The following is a 21895-nucleotide window of genomic DNA, read 5'->3' on the forward strand; positions in this document are numbered from 1 at the left end:
AGAATCGATTGAATCTGGGAGGCACAGGTTGCAGTGAGTCGAGATCCTGTCACTGCACTCTAGCCTAGGTGACACAGTGAGACTCCGTCTCAAAATAAATAGTTAATTAATTAAATAAAACAAAAATAACATCTAAAATGCAACCATTTTACTAGTTAAAAAAATAACTTGCCATTCAAAATAACATAAACTCTGTGAAATTCTAATACCTCAGAAATGTACAGATCAGCTTGTTTTAATAACTCTCCAATAATTAGAACATTTGAAGTAGTACCATCTCCTGTGACGTCATCCTGAGCTGTTGCTACTTTTGCTATCAAGGAAGCTGTTGGATGTTGAATTTGCTGGAAAAAGCAAGCAACAGATTTAAAAAGAGAGGATGAGATAAGAAAGTAGGTCACCAAAAACAAGATAACCTAGGGGTCAGTAGTAAAATTAAAAAATGAAATAAGCTTCATTCAAGTTTACAAGTTTTGTAATATCAATACCTAAATGTCAAGTCCAAAATTTTAAAAGTGACAGGTAATGAGGTCTGAAGATTTCAAGTCTTTGCTTCAGAATGCAATGACATTTCTAAAATAAGATTAAATCCTTCAATCTCAAAATGAATACATTTATTAAACTTGCAAAGGATATTTCTATTTTGCCATAATTACAAAGAACATAAGGCAGTACCCTAAAAGATATTATTAATTTATAAGTATGCCTAAGTATACAAAGTATGTATAAGTATACAAAGACTTGGAAAGAGCCAGAAAAAAAAAACTTTTTTTTTTTTTTTTTGAGATAGGGTTTCACTCTGTCACCCAGGCTGGAGTGCAGTGGCGTGATCTCAAGTTCACTGCAGCCTTGGCCTCCTGGGCTCAAGTGATCCTCTTACCTCAGCCTCCTGAGTAGCTGGGACTACAGGCACATGCTACTACACCGAGTACATTTTTTTTTTTTTTTTTTTTTGTAGAGACGGGTTTCACCAAGCCTGTTCTTGAACTCCTGGGCTCAAGCAATTTGGCCACCTCAGCCTCTCAAAGTGTTGGGATTACAGGAGTGAGCTACCACACCCGGCCAAAAAAATTTTTTTTATTGAAGTCTAATTCAACAAGCATATCTCAAGACTGCAGTATTTAGCTGACAGCCTTGGCTTACAGATACACAAGTTCTACTATGCTCCTAATTAAGGCTTATTAAGGTTTATTAAAGTCAGCAGCATCAGCTCACCATCTCTTGGAGCAGCACATTGCCATCTTTGGTGAGTTTGATGTCACCTGCACCAGAAACAAGCCTGTTCAGAGAACAACCATATTAACTTCATGTGGTAGGAAGACACTCCCAGTGCTTGCCATCCCATTATCCTCAACAGAGGGAACTGGGCTTGGAAAACTACTGTACCATGGGAATATGCCATGGTAATTACCACCATTTGCAGCTCACAGAATCATTTCTCCCCAGATGGACAGCTTATGGCGACTTCATTCCAAATGGACCATTTACAGATTTAAAGATAAAAGCAGTTGATGAATTATGAAAAGTGGTTTGGTCAGAGAATACTTGGAAGTCTACAAAGCACAAATTTGCAAATTTTCTGCAGGTTTTTATTTTGGTGAACGTTTTCATTCATTCAGTCACTCAACTTAGTTTCCCTCATCCCTGCATTTATCAGATCACCAAGTTCTATCAATTCTACTACCTAAATATCTCTTGAATCTGCCCCCTTCTCTCCATCTCCACTGTTATCACCTCTACCTTGGATAGCATCCAGTTATCTCCAAAGTAAAATATACCCTCCACACATTTTTCTTTCTAAAAGGCAACGTGATTCAGTCAGTTCTCTGATCAAAAGTCCTCCAATGATTTTTACGTTTTTCATCATTTTCAAGTTAAAATCCAAACACAGCAGACACTTGACCTTTCTCAATCTGATTTATGTCTCTCTACCCTGACTCATCTACTTTCCCACAAGCAAATCTTCTGGTTCCCTTAATACACCATGTTTTGTTTTGTTTCTATTGGATTTGCACAATTGGTCTTTCTTATTCCCGAAATTACTCTGCCCAGAAGGCCTTTACTCCCTCTTCCAACCCAAGACTCTGATCAAACATCATTTAAGATGTTTGTCCTTCTGCCATCGGTAATTATTCCCTTTTCTCAGCATAATCATATGCATCTATATATAATTAGCACATCCTACTCTACCACATCCGTCTCTACCACATCTCCTTAAGAACAGAAACTGTATCTTGATCATTTGTGTCCCAGCAACTAGTACCTAAGTGACTTATTTTACCATTAATATTAATTTATTTTGTTCATTACTATGAGGATGTGTCTCTCCTCTTATATCCTTTTGTCCTCACTGGTCTCTTTTCCTCACTCTTGTCTAGAGAAAATGGTGCTTAATATATACTGAAAAGATGAATAGATATGAAGAACCACAGACACGGGGTATTCAGGTAGAAACTGGATTTGACCTCATGCCTTCCTGGCTCCAAAGCCTGTGCCCTCTCCACTACAATACAAAATACAAAACTAACTACTTGTTGAATTTATGGACTAAGGGTATACAGTCTTAAAGAGCACAGAAGTTAAATGCTTTGTTTCCAATGAGACACTAAATTAACTGACTTTCTAACTGCATATGAACCTTGACGAAAAGTAGGGTGTCGGGGGAACGTCACAACTTCACTCCTAGGGCCTTCTAGGGGAGGCTTTTCTCCTCCACCTGCACCAGGCGAGAAATACCCTCAGGACAGGGATGAGAATGAGGGAAATCAAGCTTGCAAGAACATCCACAGCACTCCACGGACGCCTGCCTCAGAGGGCGCCTGGACACCCAACAAGCCCCCGGCCGCCTAACGGCCGCTCCAACCGCCATCTCACATTTTCATGGTGCCTTTAGGACCCAAGTTGGTCCGCAGCACATCCTGCAGCCCTCGGGCGGCGCATATATTGACAGACAAAGCTGCCTGGGCCCGCGCCACCTCAGCCTTGGAGTTTACGGCTTTTATCGCAGCCATAGCCTAATCGTTCACAAGAAAAAAAAAAAAAGCCTTAGTCGCGATTCTGAGCAAAAACGCCAACGCCACGCAACTCTCTCTTGAACCTCGGCCAATCATCGCCCTTACAGGAAGTGACGTTATCATGCCTCGCCGGACGTAAACCAGAATCGCTTTGGGTCTGGTCGCCAAGATGGCGTCCTCCGCCTCCGCTAGGACGCCGCCCGGGAAGCGAGTGGTAAATCAAGAAGAATTGCGGCGGTTAATGAAGGAGAAGCAGCGTCTGAGCACCAATCGGAAACGGATAGAATCTCCATTCGCGAAGTACAACCGTTTGGGGCAGCTGAGTTGTGCCCTGTGTAACACCCCGGTTAAGAGCGAGCTCCTGTGGCAGACTCACGTCCTGGGAAAGCAGCACCGAGAGAAAGTGGCCGAGCTGAAAGGCGCGAAGGAAGCCAGCCAGGGTTCGTCCGCCAGCTCAGCGCCTCAGTCCGTCAAGAGGAAAGCGCCGGACGCAGAAGGCCAAGACGCCAAGAAAGCTAAGGCCACCTTGGTGCCTCAGGTACAGCCCTCCACATCTGCGTTGCCCACCAACTTGGACAAAATAGGAAAGGAGTTCATTAGAACAACTTCCAGTAAGCCTTCAGGACTCAGTTTACTCCCCGATTATGAAGATGAGGAGGAAGAGGAAGAGGAGGAGGAAGGAGATGGAGAAAGAAAAAGGGGGGACGCCAGCAAGCCGCTGTCCGATGCACAGGGCAAGGAGCACTCCGTTTCTTCTTCGCGGGAGGTAACAAGTAGTGTGCTGCCAGACGATTTCTTTAGTACTAATCCTCCCAAGGCCCCCATAATTCCTCATTCAGGGTCAATTGAGAAAGCAGAAATACATGAAAAAGTGGTGGAAAGGAGAGAAAACACCGCGGAAGCGTTACCGGAAGGTTTTTTTGACGACCCTGAGGTAGATGCAAGGGTGCGAAAGGTTGATGCCCCAAAAGATCAGATGGACAAAGAGTGGGACGAATTCCAAAAAGCCATGAGGCAGGTCAACACTATTTCCGAAGCCATAGTTGCCGAAGAGGATGAGGAGGGACGGTTGGACCGACAGATTGGGGAGATCGATGAGCAGATAGAGTGTTACCGACGGGTGGAAAAGCTACGGAATCGCCAGGATGAAATAAAAAATAAACTTAAAGAAATCCTGACCATAAAAGAACTGCAGAAAAAGGAAGAAGAGAATGCTGACAGCGATGATGAGGGGGAACTACAGGATTTGTTGTCTCAGGATTGGAGAGTGAAAGGGGCATTGTTATAAGGTTTTAAAGACCCAAGGTTTCTAACAGCCTCTGCTATTGTATAAAAAGTGCTGTCTCTGAGTAGTATATCGGTTACTTCATGCCTAGAGATTTTCTAGAGATTTGGGTACCTGGATTGCTAAACTGGATTGTTAAGATAAAATGAGCCAGTGAGCTACAGCACTTTGGAAAATTTGTGTAAAATGTTTTTGAGGTAAAGTTGTTTTTGAAATTTCTGAAGTGTTATATACCAAAATGCCAACTTTTCCACAACAGACTTAACTGTATAATTTCGTTGTAAAATCTGTAAGTTGTAAATATTGTACACAGTTAAATCTATATTAAGTAATTCTGTTTTGAAATTTTTTAATTAATAGAAAGACCAACCGGCAAACTTTTAGATGAATGCTCACTGTGGTATTTGTAATGTATTTATCTTCTGAACCCTACATCAAGTTGAAAAGGTTCGTTTTCTTGTTTCTTTGGTTTTTTAGAACACTTCATGAACACATAAGTCATTGTAGGTTAATCAGTTCTCTTAGTATGCTTTATTTTAAAAACAGAAAAATATATGCCAAACACGATCAGCCTCCCTAAACCAGTTTCTCTTGACTAGACCAATGCTCTAGATGTGGTTGCATGTGAGAATCACCTATGAAGCATTAAAATAAATTCAAGTGTCTGAGGCCTTCCCCTTCAATAAATCTGGGATGAGGTCCAGGCAACTGTGTTTTTTAAAGCTTCCAGGTTATTCTAATATATGCCAGGATTTGAAGAGTAACTACCCTAAATCCAGGACCCATTTATGTTTTTCTTTTTCTTTAAATAACATTCCATAAATTTGCTGTTTCTTGAATGAAGGAAATATTATCTTTTATTTATTTCGTCCAGCCTTAAATTTTGTTATTTGGTGGTAAATTAGAGTTCCTTGTTTGCAGGTCCTATTTATTGTAGAAAGAATATTTAAGTTGTCATTCCAGCAGTAACAATTGGCTCTTGCTGGTCATTGATAGTTTAAATCACTCCTTCCTTTAGAGATTGAGGTACTCAAATAGGAAAAGGGACTTAGCAGTGTTCTGGAGTAGAAATGCATACAGCATATTCAAATAAAAGTGAGCAATAATAATAATAGCTAAGACCTATATAGTTCTTAGTATGGGCCAGGCATGGTTGTAAGTGCTTTACATATATTAACTCAATCTAGTTTCCCTAAATTCCTTTTTTATGGAGAGGAGTACCAAGAGATAAGGTTTGAAAAGCTTTGAATGCTAAGTGAAAACTTTTTATGAAGTTCATATGAAAATGGAGGTTTTGAGCGAAGAATTACATCTGCAAAGAAATATCATGGAACATTATTAACGGTATACAGAATGGAATGAACACAGGGAGGGTAGAAGGAAACTAGGAGCTATTTGAAAACTATATTTTCAAAAGCGAGGTGGCAAGACTGATTAGCTGTGGATTGGGAGAAAAGGAATAGAAGTGAAAGATTTTCATAGGAATAACTAAATTTTAGTGACTAGAAGTGGAAGAAGAAAAACAGGAGGGATAAGTACAGAATTCAAGATTTTGTTTGTATTTAGTGTCACTGCCTAAAAGGAGTTATCTAACACTTATTGAACAGTTGCTGTGTACCACAAATTATTATTAATAATTGTCCTGCTGCCTTTGGCAGTCTTCTTCCTTGAGCTGCTAGCTGATCAGTGATAGCAGCTTCTATTTGATGAGACACGGTTGCTTGCCTCAAATGTGTGAACCCACTGTTACTCAGAATTTTCCCTTCATTCATCACTATTACACCAGCAAGGAAGTACAAATATAGGTTTGAATAGTGGGCCCAGTACTGCCTTGGCTAACAATCTAGTGGAGTACTGTCCACTAAAGAAATAATGTCGCTGGATGTGGTGGCTCATGCCTATAATCCTAGCACTTTGGGAATCTGAGGCGGGTGGATCACTTGACCTCAGAAGTTCAAGACCAGCCTGGGCAACATGGCAAAACCCCATCTCTACAAAAAATACAAAAAAAAAAAAAAAAAAAATTACCTGGGTGTGGTGGCATGCACCTGTAGTCCCAGCTACTTGGGATGCTGAGGTGGGAGGATCACCTGTGCCAGGGGAGGTGGAGGCTGCAGTGAACTGTGATTGTGCCACTGCACTCCCGCATGGGTAACAGAGTATGACCCTGTCCCAGAAAGTCAAAAAATAAAATATAATGCAAGCCATAAATTTTACATTTTCTAGTAGCCAAAGTAAAAAGAAGTAAAAGTAGTTTTAATGTGTTTTATGCCCAGAATATTAATGTTCCAATATGTAGTTAATATTTAAAATTGATTATTTTTACTACATTTTTGAAATCTAGGTGTATCTAACAGCACATCTCAGTTTAGACTGACCACACTTCAAGTACTCAATAGCCATATGTGACTAGTGACTACTATAAAAAACAGCATAGATCTAAAGAGTAAGGTACCCAGGTGAAAAGATAAACATGCTCAGGAGGTAGCCAGCATCCAATTTAACTAGAGCAGAGGGTTCACTCCTGGCAACAGTGGGAATTATGATTGAAAATGTAGATTAGGAACATGTGGAGGACCTTAAATACCAAGCTGTAAGGAATTTGAACTTTCTAAGTTAACAATTTACCCTTGTAGATTGAGTCCTTAATTGTAACACAGTGCCAGGTGTGTGTTACTAATGTGAACCCCCATTGGGCTTTTAGGAAGCCCTTAAAATCTGATTCTCAAAGCTCTATTCCAGAGCAGTAGAAATGGGGCCCTGACCATAATCAGTGCTCAATGAGTCCTTGTTGAATTTGAGGTTAGTGTAAACAACTACAGAAGCTAGTGCATCTTTCCTGATCCACTTATACATTGGAAAACTCCATTATTATACCTTCTCTGAGCTAAGTCAAACAGGTTTTGGCATTTGACTGAATACCATCATTGTTCCTAAATTGTAAGAATTGTTCCCAAGGACTCCTTCCAGTCACTTCTCTTTTTAGAAAGCCCCCTAATTCAGCCATCATCACAATATAGAAGTGTAAATGCTATAAAGGTATCCTCTCACCCAGCTTCACTTACCAATTTAAATCAATACACCTAACTTGGAAGAAGCAAAAAATGCTGATCCAACTAGCCTTCAAATGTATATGTGTCCAGTGCCTTAAAATTTGCTATTTAATGACGGAAGTAATTACTGCTTTTTACACACCAGGGGACAAAATAGGCTATGGAATTAAAATTGCAGGAGAAAATGTAGTTTAGGCCTAAAATCTTTAATAGTAACAATCACTAGATTACTGTGTGGTAATGGAAAGAACCATGGAATTGGAACAGAAGCCCTGCATTCAAGTTTCCACTCTACTTTTTAATGGTTAATGAGCTTGGCCAAGTCACATCTCTGAGCCTTAATTTGCTCCACTATAACATGAAGATATGTAATTCCTCACAGGGGTATGGTGAGAGTCCAGCAAGACATGGACTCATTCTGATGAACACAGAATGGAAGGTCTTAATGGAAATAGTGTGTTTCCTGTCAAGCACCAATTGACTAGCTGTTTGGCTAGATGTTGTGCCGGGGGTTTGAGTAAATATTCATAGGAATGATGACTACATAGATAACCTTAGATGCTTTTTCAAACTAACAGTCTTAGCCTGTATAATACCAGAAGTATAGAAGATTTAAATTTGAACAAGGGCCAGGCTGTGTGGCTCACACCTATAATCCCAGCACTTTGGGAGACCGAGGCAGGCGGATCACCTGAGGTCAGGAGTTTGAGACCAGCCTGGCCAACATATAGTGAAACCCCATCTCTACTAAAAAAAATAAATAAACACAAAAATTAGCTGGGCCTGGCAGTGCATGCCTGTAATCCCAGCTACTTGGGAAGCTGAGGTGGGAGAATCGCTTGAATCCGGGAGGCAGAGGTTGCAGTGAGCTGAGATCGCACCAGTGCACCCCAGCCTGGGCGACAAAGCAAGACTCCATCTCTCAAAAAAAAAAAAAAAAATTTAAACGGGGGAAAAAAAATCCCAGAACGCCCCGCATTCAGTTTTATATCTACATTTCCTCCCTCAGTGATCTCATCCATTCCTATGGGTTTAAATATCACCTATGTACTGAAGATTCCCAATTTGTATCTCCAACCTTGGCCTTCCTCCTAAGCTTCTGGCTTGGCTAAGTACCTACCTAACATTCCACTTCAAAGTTTAATAGGTGTCCAAAATAGAAAAACTCTCAAACAGAGCTTTGATTTTCTTCTCAAACCTGTTCTCAGGTTTACTGAGAACTTGTCTCAATAAACTTTACTGAGTAAACTTTACTGAGACTTGTCTCAGTAAATGGCACCACTACCCACCCAGATGCTCAAGGCAAACCCTGTGGGCCATCATGCATTCTCATTCCTTTCCCTCAAATCTAATGCACTAGTTAAGTCCTGTCCATTCTACCTCTAAAATATGCCTAAAATCTGCCACTTCTTTCTCCACTGGCCCTAGCCACGAACATCTCATTCATTGTTGCCTATCCCCTCACCCTCATCACAATCTATTCTCACAGAGTAGTCAGAATGATCTTAAAATTTTAGCTTAAGTCACTCTATCATTTAAAACCATTATATGCTTCCATTACACTGGAATGGTGGGTGGTGGGGGTAAGAAATCCAAGCCCTTATTAAGTCCACATGGTACTCAGGAGTTGCTAATTCAAATGTCTACTTATAAACTGATGACACTAAGCCCCATTAAAGTGGTGTGGGAGGGGACAGGAGAGCATAAGTGTTCTACGTTGAATGCAACTGTTATTCAGGAATAATGGCCTGGCATAGTGGCGTGGCCAATTTGTTTTTTGGTTTTTGGGTTTTTTTTTTTTTTTTGGTTTTTTTTTTTGGTTTTTGTTTTTGTTTTTGAGACGGAGTCTCAGTCTGTCGTGCAGTGGCACGTTCTCGGCTCACTGCAACCTCTGCCTCCCAGGTTCATGCCATTCTGCCTCAGCCTTCTGAGTAGCTGGGATTATAGGCATGAGCCACCATACCCGGCCCAAATTTTTTTTTAACTTAAGAGAAATTGCAAGTCAGGATTGTTTTTCAGTGAAATATCAAAAACACTGTGGGCTGAGTGTGATCTGTGGACCCGCACCTTGTGACATACCTCTCTGACTTCATCTGCTACACATTTCCCCTTAATTCTTTATGTCCCAGTTCACTGGCTAGCTTTCTAGCCCTCAGATGTGACATCTCAGGGCTCATGCCCTTGTGGTTTTCTCTGCTTGGAATGTGACTTCAGATAGCATGGCAGTCTTCTCAGTCATCCAGTTCTCAGCTCTAAAGTCCCTTTCTCAGATGGCATAAACAGCCACCTGTCACTCACAATACTTTATGCATTCACTAAACTTATCACTATCTTAAGTTACCTTGTTTATTTGCATCTAAGTTAACATCTCTCCCCACTAGAATGTAAGCAGGGATCTTGTCTGTCTCAGCTGCAACCTAAAATAATATCAGACACATAATAGGGCTCGATAAACACCTGTTGAATGAATACCACCCACATAGCTGGAAGTTGCTTGGGAAGGCGGCAGAAAGATCAAGCTGACTACAGAAATCAGAACCAGAATAAGTCAGTCAGCAGCTTGAACAAGGGCTGAGGTACTTTTTTCCTACTATGTGTCTTCCTTACTTCTCTGGCACGTGAAGCCCTTACCTATTCCGAGCACACAACAGGGCAAGGAGGTATACACAACAGCCTCTAGGGTGCAATGGGCCACCTTCACAGTTAGCCAACAGGAATTCCTCATGGCACCAAATAGGCAAAGAGGGACCTCCACATGTCAGTGGGAGCTCTTGGGCAGCCTTGATACCAGGAGGAAGAAAGTGGCAGGGCAAGATCACAGAGCCAGCAAGCACTCATTATTGTCCAGCCACGCTCACCCCTTGTCTCTTGGCAGTCAAAGCCTTTCAGAGTGCATCTATGCACTTAGCCATCCTTCACTGTAAGTACCCCCAGTCCCTCAGAGGAGGAAACCAGCTCCATCTGGCTGCACCTCCATTTTGCTAGCAGCATTTCGTGAGCTTCAAGCACACTGGGAAGCCAAGAGTCATCTTTAGGGGAATGAGGAGGACCACAGGAAGTGGTTGATGATGGTGGTGTTTGTTGTTTTCATTGTTGTGTATTGTTTGTTTGCTTGTTGTTTTGCCAAGTGTAGTTACAAGGTGGTATCAATCAAGCCAGCCGATCAGGCTATTAATAATAGCTACTATTGACTGGATACCTACCATATGGGTGGCCCTATGCTAGGGCTTGGTATACACCATGTCACATCCTCACAACCCTGTGAAGTATATGAAATCTTCATTTTACAGATGAGGAAGCTGAGGTTCTGAAGTGAAACAACTGACTCAAGGCAACAATCCCAAAGCCCTTGTTCATTATTATTTAATATTAATATATACTTGCATAGAGTATTTTTTACTCACCAACTGACATGGTTTGGCTGTGTCCCCACCCAAATCTCATCTTGAATTCCCACGTGTTGTGGGAGGGACTCAGTGGGAGGTAACTGCATCATGGGGACAAGTCTTTCCTGTGCTGTTCTCATGATACTGACTCAGTCTCAGGAGATCTGATGGTTTTAAAGAGAGGAGTTCTTCTACACAAGTTCTCCCTCTCTGCCTGCTGCCATTTATGTAAGACGTGACTTGCTCCTCCTTGTCTTCCACCATGATGCGAGGCCTCCCCAGCCATGTAGAACTGTAAGTCCATTAAACCTCTTTCTTTTGTAAATTGCCCAGTCTCGGGTATGGTTTTATCAGCAGCATGAGAACAGACTAATACACCAACTTTTACATCGGTTTTCTTCATCTCACCACCCCCCACCAACAGTGAAACAACTATTAGCACTCCATTTTAGATGTTTAATGACTTGTCCAAGGTCACTCAGTAAGTTAATCACTAAGACCAGATATAACTTGATTTCCCAGTTCAATATATTTTCTATATTTAATAATAAAATGTGCAAAACATGACAGGATCCCCAAAATAGCAATAATTTAAGATGAGGGAAGTTTGCTGTCAAGGTTAAAGCAGTTCAGTGCTTTTCACAATCCCTTGCTAGGCTGGGAAGTCCTCTTTGTTGCAGGGCGTTATCCTCAGATTTTCTCCACACACTCCCACAATGCTCTGCCTTACCTCATTTCACCAGCAATAAAGTGTGTACTCCTTAGTGGTCTCTGATGGGAGGAAGAATGATGATTTCAGTTCTCAGAAATCCCAATGGGAAACAACAGCTACAAAGTACCCTGTGATCCACCACTTTTTGACAAGGTGACCTTGGGTGAGTTACTTCACTTAGTTTCCTCAACCATTAATATAATCCAAGGAGAGTAATAGTTCCTGTCTCCTAAGATTAAATGAGTTAAACACATGTCAATGCTTTTAATATAGCATCTGAGCCATATAGTAAGCACTCACTAAATGTTGCCTGTTATTACCGTACTGTATGGTTTCTGTATTCTAGGAGACTGCCCTTCCTCCACGTGACCATCCACAGAGGGTATCTGAGGGAAAATGCTTTAGCTCTTTTTGGGATGATTTAGAAGTAGAAGAGGCACTAGATTAAGTACAGTTATTTCCCAAGGTGGCTTAGACCCATTTGCTTCCATTCACTCCCTCTCATTTGTATATTTGACATTTATTGAGAACCTACTCTATGAGAGTTCCTAGGGATTCAAAGATGAATAAAATGTGGCCCTGAACAAATGGATCTCAGTCTAGATCAGGACTTTTCTTTTCTTTTTTTTTTTTTTTTTTTTTTTTTTTTTTTTTTGAGACGGAGTCTCGCTCTGTCGCCCAGGCTGGAGTGCAGTGGCGCGATCTCGGCTCACTGCAAGCTCCGCCTCCCGGGTTTACGCCATTCTCCTGCCTCAGCCTCCCGAGTAGCTGGGACTACAGGCGCCCGCCATCTCGCCCGGCTAGTTTTTTGTATTTTTTAATAGAGACGGGGTTTCACCGTGTTAGCCAGGATGGTCTCGATCTCCTGACCTCGTGATCCACCCGTCTCGGCCTCCCAAAGTGCTGGGATTACAGGCTTGAGCCACCGCGCCCGGCCTAGATCAGGACTTTTCAACCCCATCGCTATTTTTGTTTGTTTGCTTGGTTGGTTGGTTGTTTTTCTGAGATAAGGTATCGCTCTGACGCCCAGGCTGGAGTGCAGTGGTGTGATCATAGCTCACCTCAGCCCTGAACTCCCAGGCTCAAGTGATCCTCCTGCCTTAGCTTCCTGAGTAGCTAGGGCTATAGGCACGAGCCACCATACTCAGCTATTTTTCCTCCCTTTTTTGGTAGGGACACTGTCTCCCTGTTACCAAGGCTGGTCTTGAACTTCTGTACTCAAGTGATCCTCCTGTCTCAGCCTCCCAAAGTGCTGGGATTACAGGCATGAGCCACCACACCAGGCTTCCCTCTACACTATTGACATGTGGCACTGGATAATTCTTTGGGCTGGGGGTCTGTCCTTTGCATTGTAGGATGTTTGGCAGTATCCCTGACCTCTACCCACTAAATGTCAGTGGCACCGTCACAACCCCCCACCTCATCGTGTTAGCTAAGAGTAGCCCCCAGTTGAGATCTATTCGTCTGTTTACAACTAACTATAATATAATATGATAAAATATGTTTGTGCAAAGTGTTGAGTGGGCAGTGTGTTGGAGGAGCAACTGACTGCAGGGAGGAGGGCTCAGAAAGGCTTCTGAGGAGGGAAAATTTGCACTCAGCATTGAAGGATGAGAAAGACTGTGCCAAGCAGTGAAGGAGGGAATGAGTATTGTGGACTAAGGTAATAGTGGCACAGAGACATGGAAAGTATGCAGTGCAGGGGAAACTGTCACCTCAAGTACATGGAAGGATGTGGTGGGAATAGGACAGGAAGTCCACTGGGACTAGATTTACAAAGAACCTTGCGTGTGACCCTAAGCAATTTAGACTCCAGCCCAAAGGCAGAAATCCAGCATGGAAAGGAAGAGAAAAAAGCACATTCATTTCTTGGAAAGACTTACCATCCTCAACTGGGAAAAGAGGGAGAAGATAGACAAAAATGAATAATTCCTTCTTTTAATCTGGATTTTCTTTCCAGTTATGGATTGGCTCTTCAGCCCACAGCCTCTATACTCCTCCAAATGAGAAGGAAGAAAAACTAGAGAAGCCCTCCTATTTTAGAACACAAGATTCACTCGAGAAAAAGACTCAATTTTACTTCTCCAAAGAGTTCTTGAAGCTACTTGAAAACCTCTCATAGTAGAAACTGATATATTCCTTTGGTTGATGTCTTTTTATTTTAATTTTCAAAAAGTTTAGGAAATAGAAGCACACAGGGAAGTACAGAAAATAATATAACAAACATCTTGTACCCATTACCCAAAAATTCCTTTGAGAAATAGAAAAGTACAGAACACAGCTAAAACCCAAGTTAAAGAGAGTTTAGGTTTTAGATAGATACTTGGGCAGGAGGACACCTGGCTAACATCTGCAGCATCAGACATCAGTGTGCAGGTTCTGGATGAAGGGCTGTCTCACCTAGTCTGTGCAAATGGGCCCATTTCAAAGACAATGGTTCCCTAACCCAACTATATCCAATGCCCTATGCTGACCTATTCAAGGAGATTCTAGGTCAGTGGGTCTAGGTTGGGGCATTGGAAACAGCATGTTAAACAAGTTCTTCATGTAGTTCTGCAGTGGCAAAAACCAATGCTTAAAGCAATAACGTAACCTGTCAACCTATTCATCTGTTGATAACAGATCCTGCCTCACAAGTTTACTCTGAAGATTAAATACATATACACACGTTGCTTAGCACTGGCATATAAGAAGCACTCAATAATACTTATTAACAATAATCAGTGTTCACTGAGTACTTCTTTAGTGTACACTATGGTACAAGGGTCTGCAAGGAATTCAAAGGTATATATCAACCTCTTCCTAAAGGCAGAGTCTGAGTTTATCTTATTCACTCAATGCCCTGCACAAAGCAGACACTCAAATAATACTTATGAATAAATGAGTGAAAAAGTGGCCCTGACCTTCAAGGAAATTACAATCTGGTTGTATTATAGATAGTATATAAGAAACTGGGCAGGGGCCAGGTGTGGTGGTTCAAGCCTGTAATGTCAGCACTTTGAGAGGCTGAGGTGGGAGAATCACTTGAAGCCAGGAGGTCAAGACTAGCCTGGGCAACATGGTGAGATGCCATCTCTACATAAAAATTAGCCGGGAGTGGTACAATCCCAGCACTTTGAGAGGCTGAGGCAGATGGATCACCTGAGCTCAGGAGTTCCAGACCAGTCTGGGCAATATGGTGAAACTGCGTCTCTACGGAAAATACAAAAAATTAGCCAGTTTTGGTGGCGTGCACCTGTGGGTCCCAGGTACTTGGGAGGCTGAGGTGGGAAGATTGCTTGAGCCTGGGAAGTGGAGGTTGCAGTGAGTCAAGATTGCACCACTGCACTCCAGCAAGACTGCAGCTCTGAAAAGAAAAAAAAAATAAAAGAAATTGGGCAGGACCAAAATACTAAACTACCGGTTATATGCAGTGTAAAGAGGGCTAATCAAAAGTCTAGGGTTTGAGTCCCACTTTGCCGCCCATTAGCTGTGATAGCTACCTGGTCAGTTTACTCCCTTGAGCCTTAGTTTTACCCTCTTGGAGTATTAGGCTATGTCTGGGTACTAAGGACCCTTCCAAGAGGATCTATCACCAAGACCAAGACAGGAGCTGCAGGCAGGGGAGGTGGCAGCATGGGTGGTCAGGAACGCTTCAAGAGGGCTAAAGTGGCACTTCCCAGAGAAGGAAAGAAAAGGGGTAGAGGCTCTCCCAATGTACAGGAATGGCAGGAGGAACAAGAGAGGTAAAGTGTTCAGCCCAGTCTTCAACCTCTGCCACTGCACCAAAGCTAAAAAACCAGCTATCATCAAAACTACCTTAGCAACCAGCCCCAGAGCCCTGGAAGGGAAAACTTAAGTCTACCTCTCAAATAGGCTCATCTCTTCATAAAACATATTTTCCTTTGAAAATTATTAACTTGTCTCCTGAAAAACATAACCACCAGGACTTCACGCTAGAAAACCCAACCCAGGAGTTCAAGGAAGATGGTGGCAACTTTTGAGTTTTCCTCACACCACATCTGTGACTTCAACCCTCTTCTTAAGCCCGTCCCATAACCCCATCCCAGAACCTGTCATGGTTCAGCTACTCCCAAAGGCAAGTATGACTCCTTTGAGCTCTGCCCTTCCTCAACCTGACAGCTGTAGCACAACATATTCAAAGGAGAGGCCAAGAAACCCCCCGGGTTAATAAACAACCTCCGCAGCCTTTATTGAGAATGAAGAACGATGAGCTGATGTGAATTATTATATCTTTCTACAGCTGTTCCCTTTTAAATATTTCTCCTGGCAAATACCACCACTGTTTTTTACAACTTATTTTAATTGTGTGACTATTAAGCAAACCAACCCATAAAATCAGCTCTTGCTGCTGGAATTTATATGATTCATAGACCACAGCTTATTAAAAAAGGGAATCCACTGAGAACAGACTAGCCTCACAAGTGCCCCTCACTGTCTCTAGGAAGGTGTCAAGCCTTTTCCCAATTCTTGCCTGTGGCTCCCAAGCTACCAGTTAGTAGCATAGAACGTGAACAGAATCTACCCATTTCCTTATGGCTCTTTTTCTTCGTAAGAATCCTGATGAGTCTTAACTGGAAGTCAGGGATAGAACAGTCTTAAAGGAGGTAGTTGAAACTTTTAAGAGGCTCACAAACAGGATAGATGCCCTAGAGGATTTACAGTCAAGGTCTGTGGAAAGAACTTAATTGAGGACTTTGAATAGCTAGGAACAAGCATGAGGTATCCGGATTATTCACCACCAACTTAGTTCTTGTTTGGATCATAAAACTGCTTTGAGACTCCATAAAAGCTCTTCACCAAAAATGCGCATGCACACAAATGTTTATATAAAATTTCAGGAAATTCAAGGACACCCCTGAGCCCATCCACAGTTCCCCTAGGGGTCGATAAGCCTCAGTTATTTCTTACTATCATTGTTACCACCCAAGCTGCCTTCATCTCTCCCCTAGATTATTACCATAGCTACCTGACTCATCTCCCAACTTTTCTACACAACAACCAGAGTGATAGTGATCCTGTTAAAGCCCAAGTTAGATGACACGATTTCTCTGCTCAGTACAATCCACTAGCTTCCCTCCTCACCTGGAATAAAAGCCAATGTCTTTGCAATGTCTTACAAGACCCTACACAATCTGTCTCCTTGCTTTTCTCAACCTTAACTCCAGCTGCTCTAGCCACATGGATCTCCTTGCTATCGTCCCAAATGACAGTCACATTTTTGGCCTCCATGCCTTTATCTAATGCTCCCTCTATCCTCAATCTGCATGGGGCTGACTCATTTCTTCAAATCTTTTCTCAGTTGTTACTCGTCAGTGAGGCCTTCCTGACCTCTATTTAAAACTGCCGCCCTGTCCCTGCTCTGCATGTCCCACCCTCCTCTGCTTTTTTCTTCTCCATGGCACCCACTCACTTCTTACACCTTATGCATTTGACTTCCCTGTTTGTTATTTATCTCCCACACTAGTTTGCTCCATGAGGGCCGGATTTTTGTCTGCTTTGTTTCACTACTGTATTACACTTCTGGAATTGTGCCTGACACAGAGTAGGCACTCAATAAATACTTGACTGACCAATCAATGAGTGATTACACTCTGTAGTGGTATGAATGAATCCAGGTTGGATACTGCAGGAGAATGTACATTTATTGAAATGCCTCTAAGTGCCAAGCAGTTTGCAAGCTGATATCAGTCATCTCATTTAATTGGTACCTGTTTAGACGAACGGAGGCAAGATGGTGCACTTCCGGGTTCTTCTTCACCACCAACTCTTCCCCCGGGCGCGAAAATGCAGCAGGCGCCCGGGAAGGTGCAGATCAACTGGGCATGCGCCAGGTGACGTCAATCCGAAGAGACCAAGATTTACCTGGTTGCACCTGCGGAACGCCCCCCGACACGCCCGTGCCCCGCCTATTGCCCTCCCACTCCTAGAAAAGCCACTCTTGGCCAGTGAGCCACGCGGCCTTCCTGAGTCTCTCACTCCTGTCGGGATGTTGGGACAGCAGGAACTCCGTCGGAGAGCCCCACGGGGGGACTCTGCCGGCCTCCTTCGCCGGAGGCCCACAGACTTCTCCCCCACACCTTAGGTTACCAAAAATAAATGTGCAGTTTTGCTCCTACCCTTGCCTGGTCGCTGGTTCTTTTGTGCCCGCTTGGCAGGTCTTAGAAAAAACAAATCAGTACCCACAATCCCAAGAGTTATTTTTATCCTCATTTCACCACCACCCCAAAAATGAAATGCTTAAGCATAAATCTAATACAATATGTACAAGAAGTATATGAGGAAAACTACAAAGCCCTAATAAAAGAAATCAAAGACAAACTAATCAATAAATATTCCATGTTCATGGATACAAACACTCAATATTGTCAAGATGTCAGTTCTTTCCAATGTGATCTGTATATTCAGTACAATCCCAATCAAAATTCCAGTAAGTTAGTTTGTGGATATTGGCTTTAGAAACTGATTCTAAAGTTTATGTGAAAAAGCAAAAGATTCAGAATAGGCAACACAATACTGAAGAAAGAGAACAAAGTTGGAGGACTGACATTATCTAACTTAAGACTTGCTATAAAGCTACAGGAATCAAGACAGTGTGGTACTTGTCAAAGAACACACAAATAAACCAATTGACCGAATACACAGCCCACAGACAGACTCACATAATCAGTGATCTTTGACAAATGACCAAAAGCAATACAAATAAGAAAAGAGTCTTTTCAAAAATGGTATTAGATCAACAAGGGATCCACATGGCAATAATTGAATCTAGACAGATCTTACACCCTTCACAGAAATAAACTCAAAATAGATCACAGACCTAAATGTAAAACTATCCCCATTTCATGGTGAAAACTGAGACCCAGAAAGTTAAGAAAATAGATAAAAGTTACAGACAGCTGGTAGTGGAACATAATTCAAACCTGTCTGTGCGAATCCAAAGCCCTGCTCTTCCCACCACACTTTGCCTCATTCTCCTTGGTACAGCAATTCCCACTTTTCTTTTTTCTGAGACAGAGTCTCGCTCTGTCTCCCAGATGAGTGCAGTGGTGCGATCTCAGCTCATTGCATTCTCTGCCTCCCAGGTACAAACAATTCTTCTGCCTCAGCCTCCTGAGTAGCTGGGATTACAGGCGCATGCCACAATGCCTGGCTAATTTTTGTATTTTTAGTAGAGATGGGCTTTCACCATGTTGGTCAGACTGGTGTCAAACTCCTGACCTTGTGATCCACCCATCTTGGCTTCCCAAAGTGCTGGGATTACAGGCATGAGCCACCACACCCAGCCAGTTCCCACTTTTCTAAAGAAATGCAACTGCCAGCTTTTGTACCTAGTTCCATTTCTTTTGTACCTAGTTCCATTTCACAGCAGGGGACCTGAATCAGAGATAATCAGGGGGTCCAGGGAGCTCTCCTCAAGCAAAAATCAACATTCAGAGCCTGAGTCTTTGCAAGTTTATATCAAATATTGTTATGATATAATAAACATCCTTCTAGGGGATCTTATCACTTCCAGAGTTTTATTCATTCATTCCATTCACTCATGAGTTTCATTCATTATTCACAAATATTTGTTGAGTATCTACTGTGTGCCCAGCACTGTTCTAGGCACTGAGCATATGGCACAGATGCTGCCCTCCACATGTAGGTTTGAAATCTAAGGCACTGCACTCTAACAGAAATATAGTGTAAGCCAAACATGCAGTTTTATATTTTCTAGTCGCCACATTTTCAAAAAAGTAAAAATAAACAGGTGAGATGATCTTTAATAATGTATTTTATTTAACACAACATATTCAAAAAACCACTTCAATAAATAATTAACATAAAGATAGGACAGTCTTGAGTCATTTAACAACAGGATACGTTCTGCGAAATGCATCATAAAGTGATTTGGTGATGGGAATATCATAGAGTGTACTTACAAAACCTAGATGGTATGGCCGACTATATACCTAAGCTATATGGTATAGCCTATTGCTTCTAGGTTATAAACCCATACAGCATGTTACTATACTGAATACTGAAGGCAACTATAACACAATGGTAAGTACTTGTGTCTCTAAACATAGGCAAAGTACAGCACACACACACACACACACAAACGTATAAAAGAAAATGGTCCGAGGTGGGTGGATCACCTGAGGTCGGGAGTTTGAGACCAGCCTGACCAACATGGAGAAACCGCATCTCTACTAAAAATACAAAATTAGCCGGGCGTGGTGGTGCATGTCTGTAATCCCAGCTACTTGGGAGGCTGAGGCAGGAGAATCGCTTGAACCTGGGAAGCAGAGGTTGCAGTGAGCTGTGATCACATCATTGCACTCCAGCCTGGGCAAGAAGAGTGAAACTCCATCTCGAAAAGAAAAGAAAAGAAAAAAGAGTGCACCACATAGGTCACTTACCATGAACGAAGCTTACAGGACTAGAAGTTGCTCTGGGTGGGTCAGTGAGTGAGTGGTTGGGAATATGAAGGCCTAGCACATTATTCTACCTTACTCTGGGCTTTATAAACTGTATACTTAGGCAACACTAAATTTACTTTAAAACTATCTTCTTTTTTCAATAATAAATTAACCTTAGCTTACTGTTAACTTTTTTACTTTATAAGCTATTTAATTTTTCTTTCTTTCTTTCTTTTTTGAGATAGTCTCACTCTGTTGCCCAGGCTGCAGTGCAGTGGCACAATCTCAGCTCACTGCAACCTCCGCCTCCCGGGTTCAAGAGATTCTCCTGCCTCAGCCTCCCAAGTAGCTAGGATTACAGGTGCATGACACCATGCCCGACTAATTTTTGTATTTTTAGTAGAGATGGGGTTTCGCCATGTTGGCCAAGCTGGTTTCAAACTCTTGACCTCAGGTGACCCACCTGCCTCGGTCTTCCAAAGTGCTGGGATTACAGGTGTGAGCCACCACGATGGGCCCTGTTTGTGTTTTAAACTAAGGGTTATTACAAAATAATCAAGTATTTTAAAATTAAAAAGCTTAGCTGGGCGCAGTGGCTCATGCCTGTAATCCCAGCACTTTGGGAGGCTGAGGCGGGCAGATCACCTGAGGTCAGGAGTTCGAGACCAGCCCAGCCAACAACATGGCGAAACCCCATCTCTACTAACAATATTAAAAAATTATCCAGGTGTGGTGGTGGGCACCTGTCATCCCAGCTACTTGGGAGGCTGAGGCAGGAGAATCGCTTGAACCTGAGAGGCAGAGGATGCAGTGGACTGAAATCGTGCCATTGCACTCCAGCCTGAGTGACAAGAGCGAAACTCTATCTCAAACACACACACACACACACACACTCACAAACAGCACAGTCGTATAAAAATATTTTTCTTTTTTAAATAAATTTTTTTCTTATAAATACGTTGCCCAGGCTGGTTTTGAACTCCTCCTGCCTCAGCCTGCCAAAGTGCTAGGATTAGAGATGTGAGCCACTGTGCCCAGCCAATATTTTTGCTTTATATCCTTATTCTATAAGCTTTTTCCTATTGAAAAAAAAATCCTTTTACTTTTAAAACTTTTTTGTTAACAATTAAGACACAAACACACACATTAGCCTAGTAAGCCTACACAGGGTCAGAATTATCAATATCACCATCCTCCACCTCTATATCTTGTCCTACTGGAAGGTCTTCAGGGGCAATATCATGCATGGAGCTGTCATCTCCTGTGATAACAATGTCTTCTTCTGGAATACTTCCTAAAGGACCTAACTGATGCTGTTTTACAGTTAGTTATTTTTTTAAATAAGTAGTAGTATACTCTAAAATAACAATAAGGCTGGGCATGGTGGCTCATGCTTGTAATCCCAGCACTTTGGGAGGCTGAGGCAGGCAGATCACTTGAGGTCAGGAGTTCGAGACGAGCCTGGTCAACATCGTGAAACCCCGTCTCTACTAAAAATACAAAAATTAGCTGTGGTGGCAGGTGCCTATAATTCCAGCTACTCAGGAGGCTGAGGGAGGAGAATTACTTGAACCTAGGAGGCAGAGGTCGCAATGAGCCGAAATCCTGCCATTGCACTCCAGCCTGGGAGACAAGAACAAAACTCTGTCGCAAAAAAAAAAAAAAAAAAATTATTAGCCCATCGTGGTGGCAAGTGCCAGTAGTCCCAGCTACTCGGGAGGCTGAGGCAGGAGAATCACTTGAACCTGGGAGGCGGAGGTTGCAGTGAGCTGGGATTGCGCCACCGCACTCCAGCCTGCAACACAGCAAGACTGTCTCAAAAATAAATTAATTAATTAATTTGATGACAATAAAAGGTATAGTATACTAAATATATAAACCAGCAACATTGTCCCTTATTATCAAATATTATATACTGTACATAATTGTGTGTACTATTCTTTTATACAACTGGCAATGCAGTAGGTTCATTTCCACCAGCATCTCCACAAACACATGAGTAATGTGCTGTCACTATATGACAGGGATTTTTCAGTTTCA

The 21895-nt window shown here is 42.3% G+C and overlaps 2 protein-coding genes across 4 annotated transcripts in view; one reads left to right on the forward strand and one right to left on the reverse strand.

The window, feature by feature from the left end:
• CCT6B (chaperonin containing TCP1 subunit 6B) overlaps nucleotides 1-3100 on the reverse strand; it is a 34062-nt gene extending 30962 nt beyond the window's left edge. Inside the window, exons 1-3 of one of the 3 annotated variants that reach the window (XM_023192852.2) lie at nucleotides 2875-3077; nucleotides 1216-1279; nucleotides 210-344 (exon numbers count right to left, since the gene is read on the reverse strand). In XM_023192852.2, coding sequence (XP_023048620.1) covers nucleotides 210-344; nucleotides 1216-1279; nucleotides 2875-3011 — 336 coding nt within the window. In that variant the 5' untranslated portion in view covers nucleotides 3012-3077. Of the gene's footprint in view, nucleotides 1-209; nucleotides 345-1215; nucleotides 1280-2874 lie in introns of all 3 variants that reach the window. The other 2 variants (XM_023192851.2, XM_023192853.2) reach the window with 2 other exon arrangements.
• Nucleotides 3101-3152: 52 nt separating this feature from the next.
• ZNF830 (zinc finger protein 830) lies at nucleotides 3153-4811 on the forward strand. The gene has a single exon (XM_023192854.2). The coding sequence runs from the start codon at nucleotides 3184-3186 to the stop codon at nucleotides 4300-4302; it is 1119 nt and encodes a 372-aa protein (XP_023048622.1). The 5' UTR covers nucleotides 3153-3183; the 3' UTR covers nucleotides 4303-4811.
• Nucleotides 4812-21895: the final 17084 nt, after the last annotated feature.

Source organism: Piliocolobus tephrosceles, chromosome 16 (genome assembly GCF_002776525.5).
Source record: "Piliocolobus tephrosceles isolate RC106 chromosome 16, ASM277652v3, whole genome shotgun sequence".
Taxonomy (NCBI): Eukaryota; Metazoa; Chordata; class Mammalia; order Primates; family Cercopithecidae; genus Piliocolobus; species Piliocolobus tephrosceles.

Coding starts and splice junctions, on each gene's coding strand:
- ZNF830 (XM_023192854.2), top strand. CDS start 3,184: ATGGCGTCCTCCGCCTCCGCTAGGACGCCGCCCGGGAAGCGAGTGGTA.